This window comes from Artemia franciscana, chromosome 6, assembly GCF_032884065.1.
Source record: "Artemia franciscana chromosome 6, ASM3288406v1, whole genome shotgun sequence".
Taxonomy (NCBI): Eukaryota; Metazoa; Arthropoda; class Branchiopoda; order Anostraca; family Artemiidae; genus Artemia; species Artemia franciscana.
In genome coordinates this window covers 16,022,471-16,049,137 of record NC_088868.1, presented here as the reverse complement: position 1 = coordinate 16,049,137, position 26,667 = coordinate 16,022,471, and the positions used below count along the sequence as shown (strand labels likewise).

At 35.1% G+C, this 26,667-nt stretch overlaps 2 protein-coding genes and 1 non-coding gene across 3 annotated transcripts in view; 2 read left to right on the top strand and 1 right to left on the bottom strand.

The window, feature by feature from the left end:
* Window positions 1-10,558, bottom strand: part of LOC136028499 (syntaxin-binding protein 1-like) — a 36,156-nt gene extending 25,598 nt beyond the window's left edge. Inside the window, exons 1-2 of the mRNA XM_065706343.1 lie at window positions 10,457-10,558; window positions 9,227-9,377 (exon numbers count right to left, since the gene is read on the bottom strand). Coding sequence (XP_065562415.1) covers window positions 9,227-9,377; window positions 10,457-10,558 — 253 coding nt within the window. The remainder of the gene's footprint in view (window positions 1-9,226; window positions 9,378-10,456) is intronic.
* A 1,290-nt stretch (window positions 10,559-11,848) lies between these two features.
* LOC136027843 (myosin light chain kinase, smooth muscle-like) lies at window positions 11,849-21,410 on the top strand. Its single transcript, XM_065705261.1, has 3 exons — window positions 11,849-11,949; window positions 18,484-18,852; window positions 20,602-21,410. Exons 1-3 carry the CDS (start codon window positions 11,934-11,936, stop codon window positions 20,676-20,678), a joined length of 462 nt encoding a protein of 153 aa, XP_065561333.1. The 5' UTR covers window positions 11,849-11,933; the 3' UTR covers window positions 20,679-21,410.
* Window positions 21,411-25,461: 4,051 nt separating this feature from the next.
* Window positions 25,462-25,534, top strand: Trnar-ucu (transfer RNA arginine (anticodon UCU)). The gene has a single exon. It is a non-coding gene; the product is annotated as a tRNA-Arg (tRNA).
* The last annotated feature ends 1,133 nt before the right edge of the window (window positions 25,535-26,667 follow it).

Here is a 26,667-nt window from a genome sequence, read left to right as displayed (position 1 = left end):
CTAGAAAGTGGGATTGAACCATATTTTTCATAGAGCCTAGTGTTTGAAATACGGTCAGTCAGCCAGGTACCCAGTACAATCTGTAGTTGATTTCTCTTGAAAAGCTTTAGTAAATTTTCATCTGCTTTTCAGAGCAACTATGCTTCAGAGCCATTTTTTACCATTGTCATCACTATAGCTGCCAATATTGTGATCCTGGTTTGCAGACGTATCTTCCTATTCTTTCCAAGTTTTTTTGTTTTTTTTTTTGCTTAATATGAAAGAACACCCTGAGCCTTTGCTATTCTATTTTTAACACCTTCACTGCTCCCACCATATTTACTAATAATAATACCAAGGTAAGTGAAGTTGCCCACCTGATCAATCTTTTCGTTACCTAACGTCACCATTTCATCTTCACTCATTTCTAACCCTAGTGACTTAGTCTTCTTAACATTAATTTTCAGACCTATTCTAGCACCCTGAACTCGCAAAACCACTAAAAATTAATTCATTTTGCTCAAACTTTTATTCAATATGCTTAAATCTTCAGCATAATCTAAGTTCAGTAGAGTTTTTCCTTCCCATTTGATTCTGTGGTCTCTGGTTGCCATTCCTCTGCTCCTCAAGACAAATATCAAGATAATCTATATAAAGGGAGATAGAACATAACCCTGCTTAACTCCTGAAAAACAGCTGTTACCCTCATTTCCTACCTTAACGACAGCAGTATTATTCTTGTACATAGCACTAGTTACTTTAATGTATTTATCTGGTGTACCACATAAGGATGAGACCTTTGCTAAAGCTCTTCTATCAACAGAATCAAACACTAGCTCATAGTCTATAAAACTGAGGACCAAAGGTGTTTGACAACTAATGCACTTCTCAATTATTAATCTAAGAGTGAAAATTTAGTCCACACATCCTCTACCTTTTCTAAAACCACACTATTCTTCTCTTAAAACTTTGTCTATAGCATCTCTCAGTCTAAAAAGTATCATATTACTAAGTAATTTGCTACCTACAGACACTAGACTAATGCCTCAATAATTACAACACTTGCCCTTATCACCTTCCTTATACAGTGGTTTAATGTCAGAGCCACCATATTTAAGAAACTAATTTACCACCCTATCAGCACCTGGAGCCTCATTATTTTTTAATCCTTTTAGTACTGTTGTTAATTCTTCCTCATAAAACAAATCTTCCTTCACATCCAAGGTATCAGTGTAACAGTTTAAACAGAGTCTGTAGAATTAACAAGAGTTAGAGATAGCATGGAGACATCAAACTCTGCTGGTTAATAAATATACAAAGCAAAATAAATAAATATAAGAATAAGGGCTAAAAATAACCTGTACCCAAAACTTCAGATAAAGTGAACACAAAACAAGAGTTTAAAAAAGAGCAAAGGTTTTATTTTTAAAAGAAGTTTGGTTTTTGGTTTAAATAGTATTGTTTAAAATAAAATTAAAATAGTTTTATAACTTGTAATAAAAGTATAATCTTGCATAGTCTTTGTACTGAAATAAGAATTTTAAGATATTTAAATAAACTGACTACTAACTAATATGTGAGCAAATAAAATGTTTCAAGGTATTTTAAATTATTACAGCAAGACTCATGTCACGCTGTAGAAACCAGTAATTTTTCATGATGAGATTGAAACAGAACAATTCATTGTGCTCACATCTAAGCCAAGCTACCAACACTTGCCAAGCTCTCAACACCAACTAACTCTTCCAAAGCCCTTTTCATGCCTTGTATCCAATCCTTGTTTGCAATTGGTACTTGTTATTTAACATGAATCAATTCATATAAACAAAAACATTTCCAAAGCTATACCAAGAAGAGATTTAATACATGGTAAACAAACCATACATCTAATAAAAAGAATTCTTACATCAGAAATTTTTGATTTTCCTCTATACCTTTTCCTGCAACTGTATCTTGGTTAAGCATATTCTCAGAATGTTCTGTCTATCTTGCTTTAACTCTTTTCTTATCACTAATCGTGGCCCCATTCCTATCTTTAACTGGGACAAGTCTAGATTGACTAATCCCTCTAAGTTCATTAACATGCCAGTATAATATTTTACTATTATGACATCTAGCTGATATTCCAGATCCTGAGCAATTATCCATGGCCTCTGCTTCACACCTTCTTTTTTTGTATACTACTACTACTACTGCTACTAATAACTCATTGCAGCACCAAGCTGCCTGAGGCCAACACAGCTACGCACGCTCCTCCTCCAACCTAGTCTATTTAAAGCCTCCATCTGTACACCCTCCCAGGAAGTTCCCATTTCCTTTAAATCTTTATTTATGACATCCTCTCAACCCAGACAAGGACGACCTGCTTTCCGTTTAGCCCCAGACGGTTGGCCAAAAAGAACAATCTTTGGTAATCTGTCATCCTTCATCTGTAGAACGTGGCCTAGCCATCTCAACCTTTCTTTCATTATAGCCCCAGAAAGTGGGATTGAACCACAGTTTTCGTACAATCCACTGTTTGAAATACGGTCAGTCAGCCGGGTACCCAGAACAATCCGTAGGCAATTTCTCTGGAAAACATCTAGTAAATTTTCATATGCTTTTTGGAGTGCCCATACTTCAGAGCCATATTTAACCACTGTCATCACTGTAGCTTCCAATATTCAAATCTTGGTTTGTAGACTTATCTTTCTATTCTTCCAAAATTTTTTTAACTGTGAAAAAACACCCTGAGCCTTAGCTATTCTACTTTAAACATCTTCACTGCTCCCACCATCTTTACTAATAATACTACCAAGGTAACTGATGCTACCAGCCTGATCAATCTTTTTGTTACCTTATGTCATCTGTTCATCTTCACTTATTCCTAGCCTTAGTGACTTAGTCTTCTTAATATTAATTTTCAAGCCTATTTTAGCACCCTGAACTCGCGAAACCTCTAAAAATTCATTCATTTTGCTCATACTTTCATCGAATATGCTTAATTCATCGAATATGCTTAATTCATCAGCATAATCTAAGTCAAGGAGCGTTCTTCCTCCTCATTTGATTCCATGGTCTCCAGTTGCCTTTCCTGTGCTCCTTAAGACGAAGTCCATCAAAATGATCCATATAAAGGGGAAAAGAACAAAACCTTGCTTAATTCCTGATTTAATACAAAACCAGTTGCTAACCTCATTCCCTACCTTAACCACAGCAGTATTATTCTCGTACATAGCACAAATCACTTTGATGTATTTTTCTGGTATACCATATAACAATAAGACCTTTGTTAACGCTCTTCTATCAACAGAATCGAAAGCTTGCTCATAATCAATAAAACTGAGGACCAAAGGTGTTTGACAACAAAGGAACTTCTCAATTATTAACCTAAGAGTGAAAACATGGTCGAAACATCCGCTACCTTTTCTAAAACCGCATTGTTCTTCCCTTAAAACTTTGTCTACAGCAATCTCTCAGTCTAAAAAGTATCATATTACTCAGTAATTTGCTACCTACAGAGACCAGACTAATGCCTTGATAATTATGACACTCACTCTTGTCACCTTTCTTATACAGTGGTTTCATTAAGGTTTTCCTAAAATCATTGTGTACCTCCCCTTTTTTTTAAAATCATGTTCATAATCTTCAGTAGCTTATTCCTAACCTCAGAGCCACCATATTTAAGAAACTCATTAATCACACTATCAGCACCTGGGGCCTTATTATTTTTTAATCCTTTTAGTACTGTTGCTAATTCTTCCTCCCTAAACAAATCTTCCTTCACATCCAAGGTATCACAAACATTTTCATTTTCATCTATATCTTTTCCTGCAACTGTATCTTGGTTTAGCACATTCTCAAAATGTTCTACTTATATTTTTTTTTTACTTTTTCCTTATCAATAATTGTGGCCCCATTTCTATCTTTAACTGGGACTAGTCCGGATTGGCTACTCCCTTTCAATTTATTAACATGCCAGTATAATATTGTACTATTATACCGTCTAGCCGCATCTTCCAGATCCTCAGCAATTTTATCCATGACCTCCACTTCACATCTCCTTAGTTCATATTTTAATGCTTTCTCCACTTTCTTTACATTCCTTTTGTTTTCATATGACCTATCACTCAAATAATTCTTATACAAACCCCTTCTAGTCTCTATTAAACCAAAAGCTTTTTCATTAATATTCCTAGTTGCAGTGTTAGCACTCTTCCCTAGGATACCATCAGCAACTTCACAAATTGTTTTTTTGAAATTATTCCATCCATCTTCTGCATTGTCAAATTTTAAACTCTCAAGTTTAGTATTCAACTGTTCCTGGAATTTTTTTTTTTCAAATTTTCATCCTGAAGTCTACCAACATCATAACTTTCTGGGAGAGAGTTATACTTCTGAAATTTCAGCTTTAAATTAACCTTAGACACTACTAGATGGTGATCTTTACTTTTAAAATCAATAACAGCACTCCTATACACCCTAGTATCTTGTATTGATCCTGCTAGTCTTCTGTTTACAATAATATAATCAATAAGGTTTGCTGTTTCACCATTGCGTGAATACCATGTCAACTTATGGGCCATTTTGTGACCAAACACTGTATTGGTTATAACTAGGTTGTTATACCTACAAAATTGCAAAAGTCTATAGCCATTACTGTTTTCTTTTCCTACACCAAATTTACCTAGGCTAGGATAACATCTATCCCTATTTCTAACAACCTGGGCACTAAAATCTCCTAGCAAAAACAACATATTTCTACCTGGTACCCTGTCAATTTGCTCCTGTAACTGTAAGTAAAATTCATCTGAGTCACTAGTATCTCCATCAGTTGGTTCAATGGGGGCATATACCACTATAACTGATACCCTGAACTTTTTAGTCATAAAATGAGCAATTAGTATTCTATTATTAATACCTTCCCAGCCCAAACAAGACCTAGCAGCTTCCTTATTGATCATGAGCCCTATTCCCTATCTATGTAACCCATCCTTCCTGCCTGAGTAAACAAATTCTATGTCACCTAATTTCATGCTTCCTACCTCTGGGATATGAGTTTCTGAAACTCCTAATAAATCCAGTTCAAACCATCTGAATTTGTCAGTCAAAATGTCAATGCGATAGTCATTTTTTAATGTTATAGGATTCCAAGATCCAATTTTCATGGTTTTTATATTTTTGAAATTATTTTGGCCTCAGGAAAAGCAGTGATCCCGGATACCAGTGCAGGATGGGGACCAACATATCTTCTCAAGTCTACACCAAAGCGCTTAATCCGGCTTAGAACCAGACAGCAAGAAGTCCCTGGGACCTCCAGTAAGTTGGAGGCTTTGTGCAATCCTGGGCCCATCTTGGTCACAACATGGTTTTCAGCACTTGGTGTTTCTCTTCTATCAACAAGAGTCAAAATCCTGCATAGACAGTCCCAAGCCTATTACCTCCGACTCATTATATATTCATGCCTACAAATATTATGCTACTACAGGGAGGGATCCCATAACAGATAAATTAGCTAGGAAGAGGCTTTTCAGCCCAAAAACGCCCATCAAAACAAACAAAGCCCAGAAAAATATCCAATAATCAGAATCCCATACAAGTGCTATGTTGTTTACTAGGCTATAATTTCCTTGAGGGGCACCACTCCTCAAGTGGTAAAAATTGACTGCAAGTTCCCAGTCTTGCAGGTACCCCGAAAGGGTTGAGGCAGCCCTTTATAGAGGCCGTTGTCCATAAATCTGGATCTTACGCCCTGTCAGTTGTCCTCCATTTTTTGGTCAATTAAAAAGGGCAATAGAAGTTTTAATTTCTGTTCAAATAAGCCCTCTCACAATATTCTACAACCATTGGGTTGATACCATCATCCCTGGGGAAAAATAAAAAATAAACATGCATATATGATCTTTCTTCTGGCCAAAAATACAAAAATTCTGCATTTCTGCAGATAAGGGCTTGAAACTTCTACAGTAAGGTATTCCGTTTTTATGAATCTGATGATTTGAATTTCATCAGATTCTATGACTTTTAGGGGGTGTTTTCCTCTTTCTTGAAAATAAGAAAATCTGATAAACATTATACATTTGAAATCAGTATAAAACTTAATTCTTTTGATGTAACTATTGGTACCAAAATTCTATTTATTAGAGTTTTGGTTACTATTGAGATAGGTTGCTCCTTACTTACACTTCATTACTGCAAACTGTTTGACAAAGTGTCAAAATCAAAGATAGGCTCAACCATGGATATATATATATATTTTAACAGCAAGAGTTTTAAAGCACCAACAATGTGTTTAAATTAGATGTAAGGGTAAATTTTGTTTGAGCTAAACATTAAAAAAAAAAGTCTATCTAGGCTACAGTTAACCAATCCTAACAAGCTCAGCCCCAACTATCAGCTGATTTCAACTATCTAGGGCTATGTACATACAACATATCAAAGATTAGGAACCTAATATCCACCACTATTAAAGACAGATTTTAATCAAAACATTCTTAGGTATTGTCAAGGTTCAATCAGTTTACTGGTTTCATTCTCCATAAGGATTTAAGCTAAAAAAGTCATAACATTAATTCCTTTTTTATGCTCTTTTTAATTACTGTGGTTACTTTTCAGACAATTCACCTCACCTGTCTGATAGTCCTAAATATAACCCAGAATTTATATAGCAAAAGACTATATTTAGCCATATTTTAAATAAAAAAAGGGCTAAAAGAAAAACACTAAAACAAGCAAATTATTACTTTATAGTATGCAGGATGTTTCTACAGGAATCATTATCATGTTTCTTTTTATTTTTACCATATTCACTTTTTAAATCATTTCAAATAATATTCCAATAAATTGTCCCAAAAGAGAGCAGATACCAGAATCCATAACCACTAATTCTCCAATAAAGTGATTGCATAGATTGAAATAGTGAATCATAGATTGAAATAAACCAAATGTTTGTGGGCATTAAGCCATGGCTAATTTTAGAAAGAGCCAAGACAGATAGCCCAATTGAGTGAGAGGCAAATCTGGCATTAAACCCCCTTATTAGGATTGTATAAAAACAATGCTAGCTCATTTGTTAATAGATATGTCTATCTATTATCAATCATTGCATAATTCCTAGGGCAGAAGAACTAAGGTAAATAGTTATAGAACCTATAAGTTTTCCAAGTGTTTGGTCTAGTGGCATTGGTAAATGGTGGGGAGTAAGTATGCATCTCTTACTTAACCAATATTTGTTGGTTGTCTTTTAGCAATGTACACCTACCTAGAGTCTTAGGTAGGTTGACCAAAAATACAACTGGATTTGGGAATACAAACTAGAATTTTTTGAGACAATACAGGTTACCTGTTATACAATACATCAAGAGATGAAAAACAAATACAAAAAAAATGTATAATTAAGCTATATTTGGAACCATTATTGAGGGCAAGTGCATTGTTATAGCAGTCATGATATTTGGAAGGTTGAAAAATATGGAATCTAATGGTATGATATTGTTCTTTTTGTTTTAATATGTTTTTAAGTATCAGGAATGTATTACAATACCAGCTAGCTTTGCAATACCAGGAAGGTATGGCAAAGCTACTGTGTTAGCCCTATTCTAATTTTTTTTTGTCTTAAAATTTGCCAACTTGACAGGTCTATTAACTATTGGAAATTAGACAAAACAACATTACACCTTAAGTTTCAGTTTCCTTTTCTCTACTTTTAGTTTTGAGGCAATTCCTGCTATTTGAGCAAAAGTTTAGGCCATATCAATGTTTTTTTTTATTTTGAACTTAGGAAATGTATTTGCAGATCTTTGAAACCTCATAAATTGGGATTGAGCAAAGTTGTGAAGCTCAAAATACTTTTTTTTTATTTCATTCAAGTAGAAGATCCATTTTGCATGGTTTAGAAAAAAGATTTTTGAAGGTCATCAAAGGTCTCTAGATAAGGTAATTTACCTGTTTCTGGCATGCTACATTTACATTAGCAGTCAAGTCTATAGGGATATTAAGGTATTATGGAAATATTTGCCTAAATTTTGTGGTGAAGAAACAACAATATAACAAATCAATTACATTTTAGTAAATGTAACAGTACATTCTAGCGTAAAAACCAGTATGCAATTGAGCAAAATTATGCAAATTCAAACACATATCTAATTACTAAATAGAAATTGAGAAAAATTATATACATCAATGAATTGCTAAAAATCTAAGCTATTCATCAGTATGGTTATTATAAAATTATTTTGGATCAAACACTTGAAAATGTTAGTTTATTGACTTACCTACAAATATCTCTTTATGGAAAAACCAATTATCCAATTTTAATGTACATTTCCTTTCAGTGTTTCAGCTTTATTCACATTAAACAGAAATCAGATTTTTTATTCTGGTCTTAAAACTATAACTTTTATTGCTTGATGGGCTTATTTATTCTATAAATAATAAAAATTAAACAATTTTTTTCTTTTTGCTTGATTGTCAAAACAGAGACCACATTTTAAATTTATGATGACAGGCAAAATGATTGTATTGATGAACAGGGCTAGCATAGAGGGCAACTGAATGAATTTATCATTGGTAAAGGCAGGGATCTTGTTATTCACATAATGTATTGCTGTATTAAAATGGGACAGTCCAAATCACATCTTGATTTTTCTAGAATGCCAAAGAAAAGTTGTCTTTCTTAAAAAGAGGCCTTTTACTCTAGGCCATTGACATGCATGGAAAATTCATGCAAAGTATATAATTTATGCTACATATTTGACTATTGGATGAGTGTTAGTAAATTAAAATGAAATACTTTTGGGAATGATACAGCCTAAGTAAGTATTTTCAAAATTTTCAAAGTTGTTTTCAGAATTTTTAGTATTTTTCTGATTAGTTCAATAACTACAGTGCCAAGTGCCAAATAAAATGAACCAGGATGAGAAGGTAAAACAGGGAGCAACAGGTCCTCCATTGCACCAGACAAGAGTGCAAACACTTCTCAGTGTATTCTATCCCTCTCTGGAATAGCCTGTCCAAAGTCTCCATCCAGTCTCTAACCAGAGAAGCCTTCAAGAAGGAGTTCATCAAGACCGGCTCAATACTCAATGACTGAACTCTCCAACGGTTAAAAAAAAGCTCCCTAAAAGTTTTAAAAGATCTTGCTTCACCCTCCATGATGTAGCCTACCTAAGCTATTGAACTGGCCTTTGCAACCACATTTGTGGACATAAGAGGATTTAACCTAGTTCATTTCTTTAATAGCTTGCATAAAATTTTAAAATAATCTTACTTTGTCGAACAAGGCTTTTAAAATTCATTTTTACAGGATAATTGCTAGCCTTATGTTTTCCATGCGTTCCAGGCGAAGGGTGTGTTCCAGGCAGTATTTCTACATCATGATGACAAGTTTTCCGTTCTGGTAATCCAAAAAATTCCGACGACTGAGAATGAAAAATCCGTCAAAGTCGAAAAATCCTAAAAATCCATAACAAAATCTGTCCAAACAGAACTCTTGTGATAGGCAGTTGTTACAAGCAGAACAGTGTGCTCTGTTGAAATACTTCCTGGAGGTCCATGGGCAGTAAAACGAGAAAAAGAAGCTGAAAATTCCATTTATTCACCCCTTGAAAAAGGTGGTGCGAACGGGGATAGATAAAAGGGTTGGACAAATGATGAGCTGGCTACTTGAATTTCACCTAAAATATTCTCAAGCCGAATTGCAGATTAGTAAGTTCGTTCTTATCAAGAGTTGTCTTCCAAGTTTGTATCTTGTTTCTCCCTTTTTGTATTTTTAATTTAACTAATGACCCACCCACCCCCACGAAGATACCAAAACAGTTGTAAGATCGATGTTTAACAGTTCATAGATATTTTTCATATAGTCTAGCATGTTGCCGAGCATCTCGTTGCCTGTGAATTGATAAATGACTTCCGCAACTATCTCATTTGTAAAAAGAACACAACTTTATGAAACCAAGTGTGTCAGTGACGCTTGTGCTTAAGTTGGGCTAAATTATATGTCGGGACGCTCGTTTTTCAGTCTCTAGACTAGACTTTCTATCTGATCTTACAGCTCAAGCATACAATACTCTGTTAAGTGGTATACGAATCAGCCTATTGTATGAATAATCAGGCAACTAAACTAACTCAGTAAAGATTATCCTTTTATCGTGATAAAATTTAAGGTTAAATTTAGGGTTTAAATATACATTTCTATAACTAAAGTTTCTACATACTCTATATAGATATTTGCTAACAGCAGACTTAAGATTCTTGACGAAAGTAAAACAGTTCAAAATAGGGATGAAACCTTTTTATTGACAGTGAATAGATATAAAATTATTTAACTGGATATTTCGAACACATATACAGTGTTTATCATCAGCAGTAAAACTAAAAGACATGAATAAAAATAAACAAAATTTATACCTAATAAACTAATTGCATATAGTTTGTTGCTCTTAATTTTTTCAATGCAACAGCGGAGGCAAATCTCTTTGAACCGGAACCGAAAAGGTACCGAAAACATCTCAACAAACTTCACAGAGTTTATAACCAAAGAATCATCCAAATATATTTGATCAATCAAAAGAGGATATTTTACATTATTTGGGTTATCCATAGTTATCATGTACTTATTTGCTAGTTGGCTTTAAAACAAGCCCACTATAAATGGACTGAAATTACCACCCATAGGAATTGCTATAATATGCAACATAAACTACCATTAAATCTCATAAAAGTATGAAATAGAACACATTCCAGTAAATCAAATGTCATATCCAAGCTATAGCACCTTGAACTAATAGTTTTATCAAAGAAATTTGTCCGTCTTGCTTTTTTGTTATTTGTGTCTGTTTAAAAAAAACAAAAACAACCTAATATTATATACAAGGAAAGGTTTCCTAATAACAGATTTTGAATTTGCAAACACCAAATTAATTGATAGGCTTGTATACAGCGACGTAAAGCTAACGGAATCAACTCTTTTAGCTGAAACTGTTGCCAAGACCTTATAACCTGTAATGAATTATTGACACTCCAGTATAGATTAATATTGAGAGATTTTTCAATTCCAGAATAACAGACTTTAAATTTATTTCTAATTTCCCGTAACATTAAAGACAAGTAAGTAGTAGCAATTCTGGTTGAAAACCTAGATACCCCAGCAATGAAGTGTGGTTTGGGGGATTCTGATCAAAATTTGCCGTCCAATATAGGAAAGGGAACGTTTTATTATTGTTATAAATTCTAATTTTAAACGTGTATAAAGTATAAATTTAAATTAAACTATTATTCTCCAAATTAACCTTTTCAAAAGTATTTGTTGTAACTAGTTTCATGAAACATTCTAATAGGGTCTCTGGTAAATTATGGTAAAGTTGTTATTAGTTTTATCTACTGGTACAGTCACAAATTCATTCTGTTGATTAGCGATTGCTTGCTTTGTATTAGCATTATAAAACATTGAATCTTTGTTAACCGTATATGAATTAGTATATATATTATTACTTGCTTTAGTCACAACTAAATTCTTCCAATTTTGAAAACTCTCTTTAATTTTCTTCTCTTTCTTGCACTACTTATGGATCAATAAATTCAAATCATTTTCTGAGCCACCAAGGATATTTGATGGCTTTAAACGAAGATGTTTCTGCTTCATTATTGACAAATCCCTCTTATAACTTGTTGGTAAGTTGGATTTAAAAATGGAAATAATTGCTTGCAAATAAAAAAAAAAGGTTTCCAATTTCTGTCATTGCCAATTGTGATTCATTTTTTTGTATGGTCCTGGAGTCTTTCATCGTTATTGATACCTTCAGTTGTATTTTTTTGAAGAAATGAAGCAAATGTTATTCTGAAATAAGTGATGAATTGAAATATACCTTTTATTTTCCGCATTTCAGCCAGGAGACGTGTTGATCAGTAGACCAGGCGGAGATGAGATCAAAATTTGTGATTTCAGTTTAACAAGACGAGTCGGCAGTGGAAAACTGATGTCTCTTGATTATGGTAGGCATAAACATACTTTCTTCATAATTTACTCATTCAAACAGTCGATGCTCGTGAATGAAGCTTGAATTAGGCCCTTCAAGATTATCTTGGAGAACAAATTAAAAACACTGCTTTAACTATTATAATGAGCACAAATGTGTTCACTTGTGTCAATGTCGCTGTTATAATATGCTATAATATGCACATATACGAAAATAGTTGTTTCTAATATGTTTTCTGTAAATTGGTTTTTAAAAGTAAAACATTACTTTTTGCGTAAAATAGTTTTTTAAACCCCCACTTTTTCTAGTATAAAAAAATTAATTAAAATATAAAATCGGTTAAAAGCTAGACCAAAAAGGCTTTTCCAGAGGATTAGAAAGTTATGGTCCTTCTATCTCTCATAAAAAAGCGTGACCAGTTGATTGCAAGAACTACCATGGAATTTCTCTCACTGATAGGCCTACCTGCCAAAAGTTAGTAGGTTGAAGGTCAAAGAAGAAATAATGATGAAAGAACGATCTGGCTTTCAAACTAGAGGTTTCCACAATGAGCAAATTTTTTTAAACTTCAGTATTCTTTTAGGCTACGAAACTAACCGGTTAATACCGAAAACTACCAAACCCTAGAAAGGAGCAACAGTCGGAAAAAATATGCAGGTTACAGGTTTGGTCTACGCTGATAATATTGCCCTCGCAGGGGGAGTCACCTTTCATATTTCCAGAGAGCAGCAGTATTGAACTGATTAGGTAATTTTTCTAACTTATATTATTTATCGATTAAAAAGGAGGATTTAATGAAGAATTTTATCCATCTGGACTTTCCCAGTTTTGTCTTATCTACAAATCACTGTTAAAACACCAAAGCAAAGACGTAACTACAAAACTAAATTCTACGGGGTGATTTTCAGAAATACTCCTCTACATATATGAACGAGAAACACGGAATGTCAGTGCTCAAAACACCATGTTCACTTCGACTTCCAAGGCCTACAGGCGAAAAAAGCAGCGGTTGAACTGCAATTCACCCAATCTTTTGCCAAGAATTAGAGTTCGATCAGTATTGCAGTGGAAGGTTAGATAGCCTGATCACGACTGTCTCTATCACATTCTACATGCCCTACAACAAAACAAATATCTAAAAAAGAGAGGTGTGAGCGCTGTAAGCAACAACATTCAACCTCTGAAATTGTGAAGAGACAACGGCTCTTATGGCAGTCGAATTAAACCATAAAAGCACAACAGCTAGAAAGCTTGAAACGTCAACCTTGAGACTGTAAGAAAATTTGTGATTACAACATAGAAGAGTTACAACGGTAGAATATAACGCGGAGTCAGTTGGAGGCTTTTGTGTCTTCAGTCGGTTCTGGGGGAATGACTGGCAGTAACAGGTGGAACTCTTGGCACAAGATCTTGTCTCACGAAGAATTTCTGTTTGTGAAATTATGGGCGATCAAAAGGATGGAGCAGTAGTTAATTCTAGTCAAAAGTAAAGTAAAGGTTATCAGTTTTTAGAGGCTAATTTTAAGCTGTAGTATCATTTCTGTACGAGCCCAACTATTTATGTTGCTTTTGTTGTTCGTTAGTATCCGTCGATGGCAGTTCATAATTGTTATAGATTTTGTGCAATTCGCAGATATTGGCGAATAGCTCACTTTATTGTTTGTTAGGTATTTGATTTTAATTCTTTTAATTTTTGGTCTTTCATTGAATTTTATTTTATTTTTTGGCGGTTTTTTCATTGGTTAATAAAAACAATAAAAACATAAAAAAACAAGCTGTTTTTATGGCACTTGGTATTAACCAAGTGACATATGGCAATTGCAAATTCTGTCGGTCTGTCTGTCGGTCCCGGTTTTGCTACTTTAGGCACTTCCAGGTAAGATAGGACGATGAAATTTGGCAGGCGTATCAGGAACCGGACCAGATTAAATTAGAAATATTTTTTTTCCGATTTGACGATCTGGGGGGAGTGGGGGACCCGTTAATTCAGAAAATTAGAAAAATATATTTTTAATGTATTTTATGAAAATGTATTTTAAAAAAGTATTTTTAACTTACGAACGGTTGATCAGATCTTAATGAAATTTGATGTTTGGATGGATATCGTGTCTCAGAGCTGTTATTCTAAATCCCGACTGGATCTGGTGACATTGGGGGGGGAGTTGGGAGGGGGAAACCTAAAATCTTGGAAAACACTTAGAGTGGAGGGATCGGGATGAAACTTGGTGGGGAAAATAAAAACAAGTCCTAGATACATGATTGACATAATCGGAACTGATCCGCTCTCTTTGGGGTAGTTGGAGGGCGTGGGGGGGGGTTAATTATGAAAAATAAGAAAAAATGAGGTATTTTTAACTTACGAACGGGTGATCAGATGTCAATGAAATTTGATATTTAGAAGGATAGCGTGTCTCAGAGCTCTTTTTTTAAATCCCAACTGGATCTGGTGACATTGGGGGGGGGGGTTGGGAGGGGGAAACCTAAAATCTTGGAAAACACTTAGAGTGGAGGGATCGGGATGAAACTTGGTGGGAAAAATAATCATAATTTCTAGATACATGACTGACATAACCGGAATGGATCCGCTCTCTTTGGGGTTTGTGGGGGGGGGGGGGTAATTCTGAAAAATTAAAAAAATGAGGTATTTTTAACTTACGGACGAGTGATCGGATCTCAATGAAATTTGATATTTAGAAGAATATCGTGTCTCAAAGCTCTAATTTCAAATCCCGACAGGATCTGATGACAATGGGGGGAGTTTGGGATGGGGGAACCTAAAATCATGGAAAACGCTTAGATTGGAGAGATCGGGATGAAACTTGGTGGGAAAAATAAGCAGAACTCTTAGATACGTGATTTACATAATTGGAATGGATCCGCTCTTTTTTGGAATGGGGGGGGGGGTTAATTCTGAAAAATTAGAAAAAATAATGTATTTTTAGCTTACGAAGGAGTGATGGGATCTTCATGAAACTTCATATTTAGAAGGACCTCGTAACTCAGATCTCTTATTTTAAATCTCAACCGGATCCAGCGTCATTGGGGGGACCGGAAATCTTAGAAAATACTTAAAGCGGAGAGATCAGGATGAAACTGGATGGAAGGAATACAAACCTGTCTAAGATACGTGACTGACATAACCAGACCGAAACTGCTCTCTTTGGTGGAGTTTGTGTGGGGGGGGGTAATTTTGAAAATCGAGGTATTTGTAACTTACGAAAGGGTGACCAGATCTAAATTAAATTTGATATTTAGAAGGGTCTTGTGCTTTAAAACTCTAATTTTAAATTTCGACCAGATCCTGTGACATTGGGGGGAGTTGGAGGGGGAAACCGGAATTCTTGGATAACGTGAAAATTGGGGTATTTTTATCTTACGAATAGGTGATCGGATCTTAATGGAATTTGATATTTAGAAGGAATTCATGTCTCAGAGGTCTTATTTAAATCCCGACCAGATCTTTTGACATTGGGGGAAGTTGGATGGGGAAATCTTGGAAAACACTTGGAGTGGAGGAGTCGGGATGAAGCTTGGTGGATAGAATAAGTAAATGTCCTTGGTAATTGATTGACGTAACCGTATTGGATTCGCTCTCTTTGGGGGAGTTTGGGGGAGGGGTTCAGTGATTTGGCGAGTTTGGTGCTTCTGGACGTGCTAGGACGATGAAAATTGGTAGGCGTGTCAGGGAGCTTCACAAATTGACTTGATAAAGTCGTTTTCCCAGATTTGACCATCTGGGGGGCTGAAGGGAGAGGAAAAATTAGAAAGAATGAGATGTTTATAACTTACGAGTTGGTCATTGGATCTGAATGAATTTTGATATTTAGAAGGGCATCGTGACTCAGAGCTCTTATTTTAAATCCTGACCGGCATTAAGCCTCTGATTTTCCTTTTAAATCAATCTATTGATTCTCAGAAATGTGTTAGAGCTCATACCATATGAGCTCTTGGCTCTTAGCTCTTCTTGCCTCGTCACAAGTGCCATATGAGCTCTTAGTTCTTGTTTGGTTTTGTTTTTTCCTTTATCATATTATTTTTTTCGTGCTGAAGGAGAGAGGCTCGTTGCTCTCTCGAAAAATTCGCTTTCTGTGTTTTCTTCGGGTATTTTCATTTGGCCTTAAGTTTTCTTTCTTTACGTTGCTTTTAGAGTTTAATTTGAGAAAAGGTTTTTCGAAGATAAGTAAACATGTTAAAACCCAAAACAGGCAGAAACAAAGTCATACAGTAATTCAAATTTTAAATGAATAAATATTATAATGAATTCATAAATGAAAGCCAGCTCAAACTGACGTTATACTGAACAATCACATCAAAAATGAAAATAGAGGATAATGCTAGGAATAAACATATGAATCCTAAGAAGATCTGAAATATAAATGAATAACCATGTTAACCTGATAACGAACAGAAACTATACATGCAAGACTGGGACCCCTTTCCCCTAAACCTTCTAAGGACCTGAGGTGCTAGAATAGGTTTGAAACTTAATGTTAAGAGGACTAATTCACTAAGGCTAGGAATAAGTAGAGATGAAAAGGTGACGTTGGGCAACGAAAAGATTGATCAGGTGGGCAGCTTCACTTACGTCGGTAGCACTAATAGTAAAAACGGTTGATGCAGTGAAGATATGGAAAGTAGAATAGCCAAAGCTCAGGGTGTTTTTTTACAGTTAATATAATTTTGGAAGAATAAGAAGAAAAATCTGCAAACCAAGATTAGAATATTGTAGGTACAGTGATGAAAATGGTCAAATGTGGCTCTGAAGCATGGGCGCTCCGAAAATCGAATGAAGATTTACTAGATATTTTCCAGAGAAATTGCTTACAGATTGTTCTGGGTAACTGGCTGAATGTCCGTATTTCAAACAGTAGGCTGTACGAAAAATGTTGTTCAATCCCGCATTCTAGGGCCATAATGAAAGAAAGCTTGAGATGGCTAGGGCACATTCTGCGGATGAAGGATGACAGATTGCCGAAAATTGTCCTTTTCTGCCAACCGTCTAGGGCTAAACGGAAAGCACATCATCCTCTTTTGGGGTAAAGAAAGTCTTAAAGGAAATGGGAATTTCCTTTTCGTTTGTTAGTAAAGAAAGACTTAAAAGAAATGGGAATTCCCTGGGAGGTTGTAAAGAGAGAGGCTTTGAATAGATATGGTTGGAAAAAAAGTTTGCGTAGCTGTGTTGGCCTCAGGTGGCTTAGTACTCCAGTGAGTTGGTAGTAGAATTATTAGTAAAAAAAAAACATTTTTGAAACTATTTCTATTCTGTCGATATAACATAGAAAAGTAAAACCTTCTAAAACATACATGATTTATTATCATTATAATTTAAGCAATCAATCAATTTTTGAGTGACAATTTAGAGGGGACCCGTGAGCCCGAATTTTTATTTTTTTTTTTTTACATTAGAGCTCATTTGGTCGGGACCCGCGGTTTGAAGCTTCACACTATTCAGAAAAAAAGGCATCTTTCAAAAAGTTACTTGATCACCTGACTTTCAGGTAAAACTTTTCAGCCAATTAAAAAAAAAAAAAAATTCTAGCTCCTATTTTTGAAGACCTCCCAATGTTTTGTTTATTCATGAAGGCTCTCTTGGCACCTGAACTAACGGGCCTAATTTTCAAGCTCCTCAGATGGATTAATGATATAGGTTTTTAGCTGATCTTAATAACTTTTGCGTCGTCCTTAGGCCCTACTTTCAGTGGGGAGACCGTACCTCCAACCTTTTTTTTATGTTCATTTTCTTTTAGCAAGGCTGATTTACCACTGCAAATTTCAAACTATGCAATGTTTAGGGCCCAACCATTAAAACCCTTCTCCTTTTAAACATACGTTTCTCCTTAGCCAAGACAACAATTCTGAGTTGTAAGCCATTAGGATAAAACCATTTTGGGCCCCACTTAGGGAAGCTTGTGTCCCGTTTGATGCAAGATTTTTGCCTCTTTGAGCCCCAAATTATGTGGGTGGTTTTTTCATAGAAAGGTATAGCCAACGTCTTTTTTCCTCCTAAGTATTCCCCCCAACTTTTTATTTCCAGTGTGCCGGTAATAGTGCACTAAAATCTGGGAAGTATCTTAACGATAACACAGAATAAACTATTCAGGTTAAACTTCAGGTTAAAAAAGTGTTTCAGTGAAATCTCGAACTTCTCCATATAAATCCACACTCCCGTACTTCGAATAAGAGGGTGAATGATTCAACAGCGTAGTTTGATTAATTAAAATCAATTTTAGAGTGATGACCTCGATTCTGTAATTCGAAGCAACTAAACTCAAGCCAATCTCTTACTATGAACCATTGAGGGTAATCTATGTTTACCTAGCGCTTTTTTAGATGATGGTATTTGTCTTTTTGCTTCATGCCAAGAAAAACACAAGGAGGTTTTGCAAACTTTGGTCCGTTGATAATTCTCTTTTCATGAACTTAATACCTTTTATGCGTAATTAGAGAGTTAATGGTTGCTCAAGGAACATTAATACAATATTTGCGGTTCGTTATGCGATGTTTCTGAAAGCTTTTATATTTCTCTTAAATATTTCAATACTTTTTACAGGCATGCCAGAATTTGTGGCTCCAGAAATAGCCAATGGCAAAGGCGTAGGAACTCCAGCTGATATCTGGTCCGTTGGCGTGATTACGTACCTTCTCCTCAGCGGTATTTCACCGTTCAGAGGTGGCAACGATCGTGAGACTCTGTCCAATGTCCAAAAGGGTCAGATTAACTTTGACGTCGACGCTTTTTCTTCAGTTTCTTGTGAAGCTAAGGACTTTATTGCCAAGCTTTTAGTCTTTCAAGGGGCAGGGAGACTTAATGTTCGAGATGCCTTGCAACATCCTTGGCTTAAGACTGCGGATCGTGAAATGAACGATTCAGTCCCAATTCCTACGGATAGGTTAAAATCTTACTATTTGCGTCTGAAAGGTAAGCTTTCTCTAATGCTAGACTGTAATGGTACCTAAAGAAGTTTTCTATTGGTGGGAAAGCTTGTACAAATTTTAAAGAAGGAGTAAATGTTTGAGAAATTCTTGTTCTGTGAGAAAAACTTTGAGCTGTTTATTTTTCAAATTGATATTATTTGAAGTGATGACCCAACTTTTAACTAGAAATAAGTACAAAATAAAATAAACACTAACAAAATAATCAAAATTTGTACTGAGCCTACATCCTAAGGTCGTTTCCAGGCATTGGAGGTGGGTGGGCTGGGATAAAATTGAAAACGTAGTGATTGTTTTTTTTTTTAAACAAGATTGAATGGGAAATTGAAGAGTGTATTTTTTTTTGCTACTGTATTAGATTCAGTTTTACATCGAAATACTACATATTTTAGTTTTATGCCATGTCATAGTACAATTGGGATCATTGTGTAGTCGTGAATTATCTTGTTTTTAATTTATTTTTCTTAATTATTTCTTTTTTGTTGTTATTTTTCCAATCTTATTTGCCAGTTTACAGGCAAGGAAATTCACGTGCCTGCGTAGCACAGTACATGCAATGTCGGTCTTCAAAAACTGAGGGAAGCCTAAACTCGTCGTTTTGAATCCCATCAGAGGCAAATTCTTCTTTTTCTTTGGTGTATTCTTTGTTACCACTTATACCGTAATGTGTTGTATAATACCACACAATCTTGAGGTAGAAATCGCACAATTTTCTCGTTATACCACATACCGCAATAATAACATGAAGTGGCTTTCATCACCGCATTTATACCGAGTATTCTTACCGTACAGTAAAAGGGGCAAATGTTTGCTTTCAAATTTTAATGATAGATGGCAGTCAGGCGGAATAGTGGAAATCAAACTAATAAGCATCATGAGTCTTGTGAATTCTTACGACTTTGACATAGTGGTCAATCGGCTCCATATTCGCACAATTAAATATCATGCAGGAGGCTTCATGTTTCAAAACATTTTGAAAATTATACAAAATTTTTTTTTTCAATACTAATGTCAAATATCATTGCTTAGTGCCTTTTCAGTGTTTTGAAGTAAGTTAGTGGCAAAATCGTCTCATTTGAATAACTATTTTATAAATATTCAAATGTGGCCTAGCTAAACAGTAATACTAGCCGCAGCAAAATGGAGCTAGAACAGCGACTAATTCAGTGGGTCCAAAAAATAAAGACCAATGCTATTTCGAATTACTGCGTTGCTTAGGTTCAAACTGCTTTTTATAGGTGCTTTTTTATAGGCCAATATAGGCTTTGGCAAATCTCCCGACAGGATGCTTTATTTCAAATGACCTTTGCATATTCATTGGAATGGTAATTTTTAATATGTGCTTTACCTTTAGTATGATAATTTTTTACTAAAACTTAATCATGACCAAAAGTAACAGTTTTTTGCTAGCCATTTCCTTTTCTGTTTTTCTGTCTCATTTTCCAAAAAAAAACCGTGTCTCAGGGCCTAGTAAGCTAATCCTCTAATAAAAGTTGAGAAAGTGACTTCCGATAAGAAGAAATAGCTACAGGGTAGTATTGTAACTGTTAAAATTGGTCACGGTAAAATTAGGTATTTTCCGTACTTTATCGGAATTATACGCACCCCCGTAAAATTGCTATTTTACCTTTTTTACGTGATTTACGAATTTTACCTATTTTACCGGTATTTTACGTATTTTATCGGTATCTTTCCTATTTTACTGACATATTTTACGACGCCTTGGAATTTTCAGAGCACAAAAGCGTGAAGAGGCTGGCAGAAAAAGGATTGAATATGATTTTGTTCGTGTATAGCTGTTCTCCGGTTTAAAATACCGTCTGTCTGACTTTAGGTCTATTGTTATCAGAACGATAAAGTGTATTATATTACTGGTAATTAAAATTTTAAAATGGTGATTAGCTGAACTAAAATTACATTAGCTTTGTGAACAGTTAAAGACAGATAGGTCTACAAGCACAATTGACATATGGCAAAAAATTAAATAGTCCAGAAAATGAGGGTAATATCAGCCAACAGAAAAAAAGATGCGAAAATGACAGAGCCAGATATTTCGTCAGGGACTTCTGCCCGTCTAGTCTTCTGTGCTAAAAAAAAGAAAAAAGAAAGAAATATAACCTTTTGAATTAGCTTTAACTGAGTAGAAGAAAGGCTGATTCACACAAACCGAAGAAGCAAGCCAGATTAAGTGAAAGACTATTCACCAATTACGTTGTGCAAGAACTCTCTGCTTAATGATTGACTTAGCTTGTCTACTGACTTAATTTTCGTAAAAAGTGTGGTGACCTTAATTTAAACTTGACAAAAATGTTATTTGAATCCTTTAGTTTTAAGTTGTTGTAAAATTGGGTTTATAGGATTAAATCTTTATTTAAGCAAGGTCGCTATATATGGATTTTTTTTATTTCAAATGCCTTCCCAAAAGAACATGGGAAGCCATTTGGTTCAAATGTTGAAGTTGCCTCATCAACTGCATGATTTAGATTTTCAACAATATGGAGGGTCAAAGCAGAATCAATATCCTCATTTTTATTTCAAATTTCATGTCTCTGAGAAATCTTGTATTTATGCCATCTTATCTCCACTAGCCAGCTTTTACCCTCTCCCCCTCCCTCCGGAATACTCCCCGTTTCTCACAGAAAATTCCCCCTATTTTCCCCTTGGATAATTCTGGATTTCAGTAGAAGGGAAAGTGAAATTTCTATTCTCCTGTTGAAGCGAGGGGCAATCATATTGCCTTACCTATAGTAAAGACACGTAAGGGATTAATGTATTGATATTTGTTCATTTATTTTTTCCCAGAGGCCCTTCATGTAGAAGGGGTTATCTAATAAGCTATGGAGGGATTTCGGTCAATTGGAAATCGAATGTTCCAATGCCCTTTTCTAAGATTTAGAAACCAGTTCTAAGATTATTTTCAACCAATTACTAGCGAATAAGTTGTTACTGACTACAGTGTCTAAAAGAAATTCGTATTCTAGTTTAATGGCCCTTGCGTCTCAGCAGTTGTTTTGAAAGAATCTTCAGGTAAATAAAGAATCAGTTCTAATGGAGATATTATGGGAGGATGGAGGTAGAAATTGATATATAATCCTCAAGGCAGTATCCAGGACTTTCGCTTGGAGGGGGGGGGGGCTTTGTAACAGACACGGTCACCTAAATCAGATTCTAAGTCTAAAGGAGAGGAGCTAGATTTGCAAGCAAATCCTGTTGAAGACAGTCTTAATGACTGTGAAAGTGACTAAATGTTCTGCTATTATGAGCCAATGCTTAGTTAATCAAAGTTATCAAAGTTTTACAAACTTCTTTTTTACTTGTATTCGGTTCTTTTATAATTCATGTATATGACATGAGGAATGTGACTGAATACAGCTATTTTAAATAAGCAGGGCTGTGATGGTATTTATTTGCTTGTTTTTGTTTTGTTTTTCATCAGGGATCGTATTGAACCGAAGGTGCTAGAAGGTTGGGAGAGGGCTCATTCAAATGGAAATAAAAGTCTTAGTGCTCTTTTTAAGTCATCAAAAGATTGGAGGGCCACTAGCTTCTTCCCGCGACAAAATTTTCAATCAAAATTTTGCTACAGTCATTTGGTTCATCATAGTTGTATGGTCAAATAATGTGTCTAGAGATGAAGTGGCCTCCACAGACTCTTTGAAAAGGGATGCATGTTATGAAATGTGCTCAATCTTTGGAGACAGCTTTTGTTAAAGGGATATATAAACACATTTTTTTGGTATGGGGAAAGGAGATTTTCGGGGCATTTTCCGCTAGGGGAATTTCCCGTGAGGAGGGAGGTTTCTATGGGGTGAGCTTTTCAGGGAAATTTTACAACGAGGAAGTTTGCGAGAATGTCATAACAAAATTCTTTTTATTCACCTTACTATTCTTATGCGACTCAATTTTTCATGTGGAGATATTCCGGGAGGATTGCTTGCGGGAAATTTTCAGCGTGGTTGGTATTGTCTATTTTTTCCACGGGGGGGAGGGGATTTTCCACTGGACCTATGGGCTGCTATGGGGAAATTCCCAAAAATTCTTCGTGGATGAATATTGCAATAGAAAAAATTCCCATTTTGGGGGGGGGGGTCTGAAAAACAATATCCACGAAGAGGGATTTTCGGCATAATTTGAAAACAGTCAGAATTTAAATAAAACATTTTTTCAAATGACAGTAGGCTAAGGATAACTTTCTAGGCAGAATTGTCCGATAAAATTTTCCAGGAGGAATTTTCAGAGAGAATGGAATTGTGCGGGGGGAATTTTCCAATTTACGCGGAAGCAACTGTCCACGGAGGAATTTTCCGTGAAGAAATTTTCCATGTAGGTGTAGGTGGATATCTTAGCATTATTTGAAAAACGATCAGAAATTAAATAAAAATTATTTTTTCAACTAAAAGTAAGGAGCAACATTAAAATTTAAAGAGAAAAGAAATATATCAGTATATGAGAGGGGCTGCCACCTTTTCAATACCTCACTTTTTACGATAAACTTCGATTTTTTGTCCAATTTCTTAAAAACGAGAACCGTTTATACGCAAGAACCATTTAATTGAAACAAGAAGCTTTTTTGAAGTATTAAAAAACTTTAGCTTGAAGAGTGAAGGATTGAGGAGGGGGTAGCCCGACTCATATACGGAATAATCTCTGTTGGTTTCAAGTTTTGATTTTGCTCTTTAATCTAAGTTATAAAAAACCCTTTTTTGTTTGATTGATGTCATATTTTGCTCAATTTTATAATTTTGCTTTAATTAAAGAGTGACGGGTAGTAATAATAGTGAACAATCTAATGCTCTCTCGAGAATTAAATGAAAGAATATCAGAAACTTTAATGCCCTTTCAATTAATAAATTAGAAAAAGGTTTTACGACTGAAAGTAAGGAGCGGCATTAAAATATATAAGTGAAGAGAAATTATTCCGTACATGACGGGGTTTGCTCCTTCCTCAGTCCCTTGATCTTTATATTAAGATTTGTAGCAGTCATTGGGGCTTGTGTTACAGCAGTCATTCTTAAAGCATTGGGACAAAAGAGTCAAACTCTAGCGAAAACAAGAAGGGACTGAGGAGTGGAAACCCCCTCATATACGACATAAATTCTTTTCGTTTTAATTTTAATGTCTTAGTTTAAAGATCCTTACTTTCAGTTGAAAACTAAAATTTTTTTTATGTTTAGTTTTTGGTCGTTTTCGACCTTTGGCATAGTTACCCAACGTTTCAAGCGTGTTGGGCAAAACAGCTTGACGTGTAAGGGGGGCTCGTTACCCTCCACTATTTTTGGGCAATATAATTTCTAATCCCCATGTCAGTCATGGAGTCCATAATTTGCAGAAAAATTATTTGAAATCATTTCAAAAAAGTGAGTAATAACGGAAGAAACATGATAACCTGATTAATAGATAGGCATAGTATATTATAAAGCAAGAAATTCATTGGGTACTTGTGTATTATTCAGTACTCACTCGAGAAGAGAAATTAGGTTAATCATATGAAATATATCAAAAATAATGAGAATACCATAGTTCAGTAACAAAATTTGGGAAGCTACAGCAAAAAATTATGGTAGGGGAGGGCGCACAGAACGTTTTATATTAAATACTTAACCTAACAAGACCTAACCCAACCAAAATTTCATCTCTATACATTAAACATTTAATAAAAATATACCTACAACGTAGATTTCAACTGAGCCTAAGCTAATTTTCTTGAATACTGACAGGTATAAACCAGTCATTTGTCTGATCTGTAGATCCGAATTCTCGAGTTTGTATGGAACAATATACAAGTACCCTTCATTGTTTTAGTGTTTTTGTTAGTTTCTACATATCTTAGTTTCTTTGTTTAGTTTCTGTAATGGGACGATCGAGGAGAGGAGATTACCTTTGCGAATAAATTGACTATTATATTTGGGAAGAGAATACAAAGGGAATCGAGGAGCTGGTTCACCTTGCACTTATGTTAGTTATGGAGTCCCTTATTATGTTGAACAAAATTCACCGGAACAAAAATCAATCGACTATTGTATACCCATGCAGTCTATGGCCAGGGACCATATTTAGGTCTTGGGGGTTGGGGAGTCTGGGACACAATTGCGGTGGTACTGGTTACTGTATTTAGAAGGGGCGTTGAATGAGTAATCAAATGGGTAAATTTCTTTTTTTTTTCTACGGTGTCTAATTTCTCTCTATAGCGAGATGGTATTAATGCTTGCTCCCGAGTCTCCAAATGAACACACTGGAAAATTCCGAAAGCTACTTTTAAACATTCTGAAATAATTTCTAATATCCATTTTTAAGGTATATCACTGAAATTTACACCCTCCCCTCCATACCCTAAATGTAAGGGTATTTCTAATATCCATACCCTAATTGTAAAATATAAACCCCGAATTGCGTATATACAAAAAATTTCCCATACGTGACTCATATCTTCGAATTGATTCATTGGGAAGCAAGCAATTAAACAGTAAATTAAGTGTATGGAAATTTCATTTCGTATATACTACTCAGGGTATGTATTTCACCATTAAGGTGAGGGGGGGTTCGCCAAGGAATTACCACTTTCGGTCGTATTAATATACAATATGTTTGTAAATATGTCTGCGTAGCGCAGTGGATAGCGCGTAGGACTTCTAATCCGAAGGTCGCGGGTTCGACTCCCGCCGTTGGTAATATTTTGCTTTCGTTGTGATTTCCAATTATTCACTTTAAGTTCCAAGTGTGCAACAAATGTATTGTTGTCCAAATTGGTGGAAGTTTTTAATTTTACTTTAATTAGAAAGCATTGGAATAATCAAACAATTTCATGGCAAAGGGCAAGTAAGGAGTGGCTTGTGCTTAAAGTAACTAAGACACTAAAGAAGGAGTTATATAATAATGTGTTCCTAAAATCCGGACTTCTATAGGATTCTAAAGAAGGAAAATTCATTGAGTTTAAAGCTAGCCACCAAAAGTAACGTGCCTGGGATATATTTACCTGATTTTCTGAAAAGGGAAAAAACATCCCTAAAAAGGCAAGTAATCATAATGAAAATTACACCATCAAATACATTCTATCAGAACCCCTTATTTCAGAGGTTTCGAGGCCTAGTTTATAGCCATTTTTAGATAGTGATTAAATAAATAAAAAACAAGTTTGTTTTTTAACTGTAAATAAAACTTGAAACGAACAGAAATTATTCTGCATATGCAAGGGGTTGTCCCCTTCTCAACGCCTTGTTCTTTATGTTAAAACTTGACTCCTTCTCCTAACTCTGCTTTTTAAAACTGATACGCTGAATCTAATGGTGTGATTTTCTTTAAGATTCTATGACTTTTAGGGGGTGTTTCCCCCTATTTTTTAAAATAAGGCAAATCTTCTCAGGCTCGTAACTTTTTATGAATAAGACTAAACTTGATGAAACGTATATATTCAAAATTAGCATAAAAATGTGCCACAGTAAAGGGGTGATTTCTGCCAATTTTTGCCACAGGCAAAAAATTCACCCCTAAGAGGCTGAAGACGCTATAAAGTAAAAATTATGATGTTACCAATAAATTTAGAATTATAGAAAAGCTATGTTCTATGGTTCTCAGCTTGAGAGGACGTAGTGCCATTTGAGGGCACGTTCATTCCTAATGATACACCTATCTACGCAAAATCATCATTTAACATGCACAATGGTGTATATTTATGCAGTATTTATTGTCGAGGAGGTTCGATGAATCTTTTATAGGTGGGTAGGGTAGTCTACCTAAAGACTCAAAAAGTGTATTTTTATGCCAAAATTTTCCAGCTTTGCATGAGCTTTGAGATAAACGTTAG

Bases quoted from the DNA above. Each gene is read 5' to 3' on its own strand.
- LOC136027843 (XM_065705261.1), top strand. The intron at 18,853-20,601 runs GTAAGCTTTCTC...TGGAATTTTCAG, and splicing joins TTACTATTTGCGTCTGAAAG to AGCACAAAAGCGTGAAGAGG.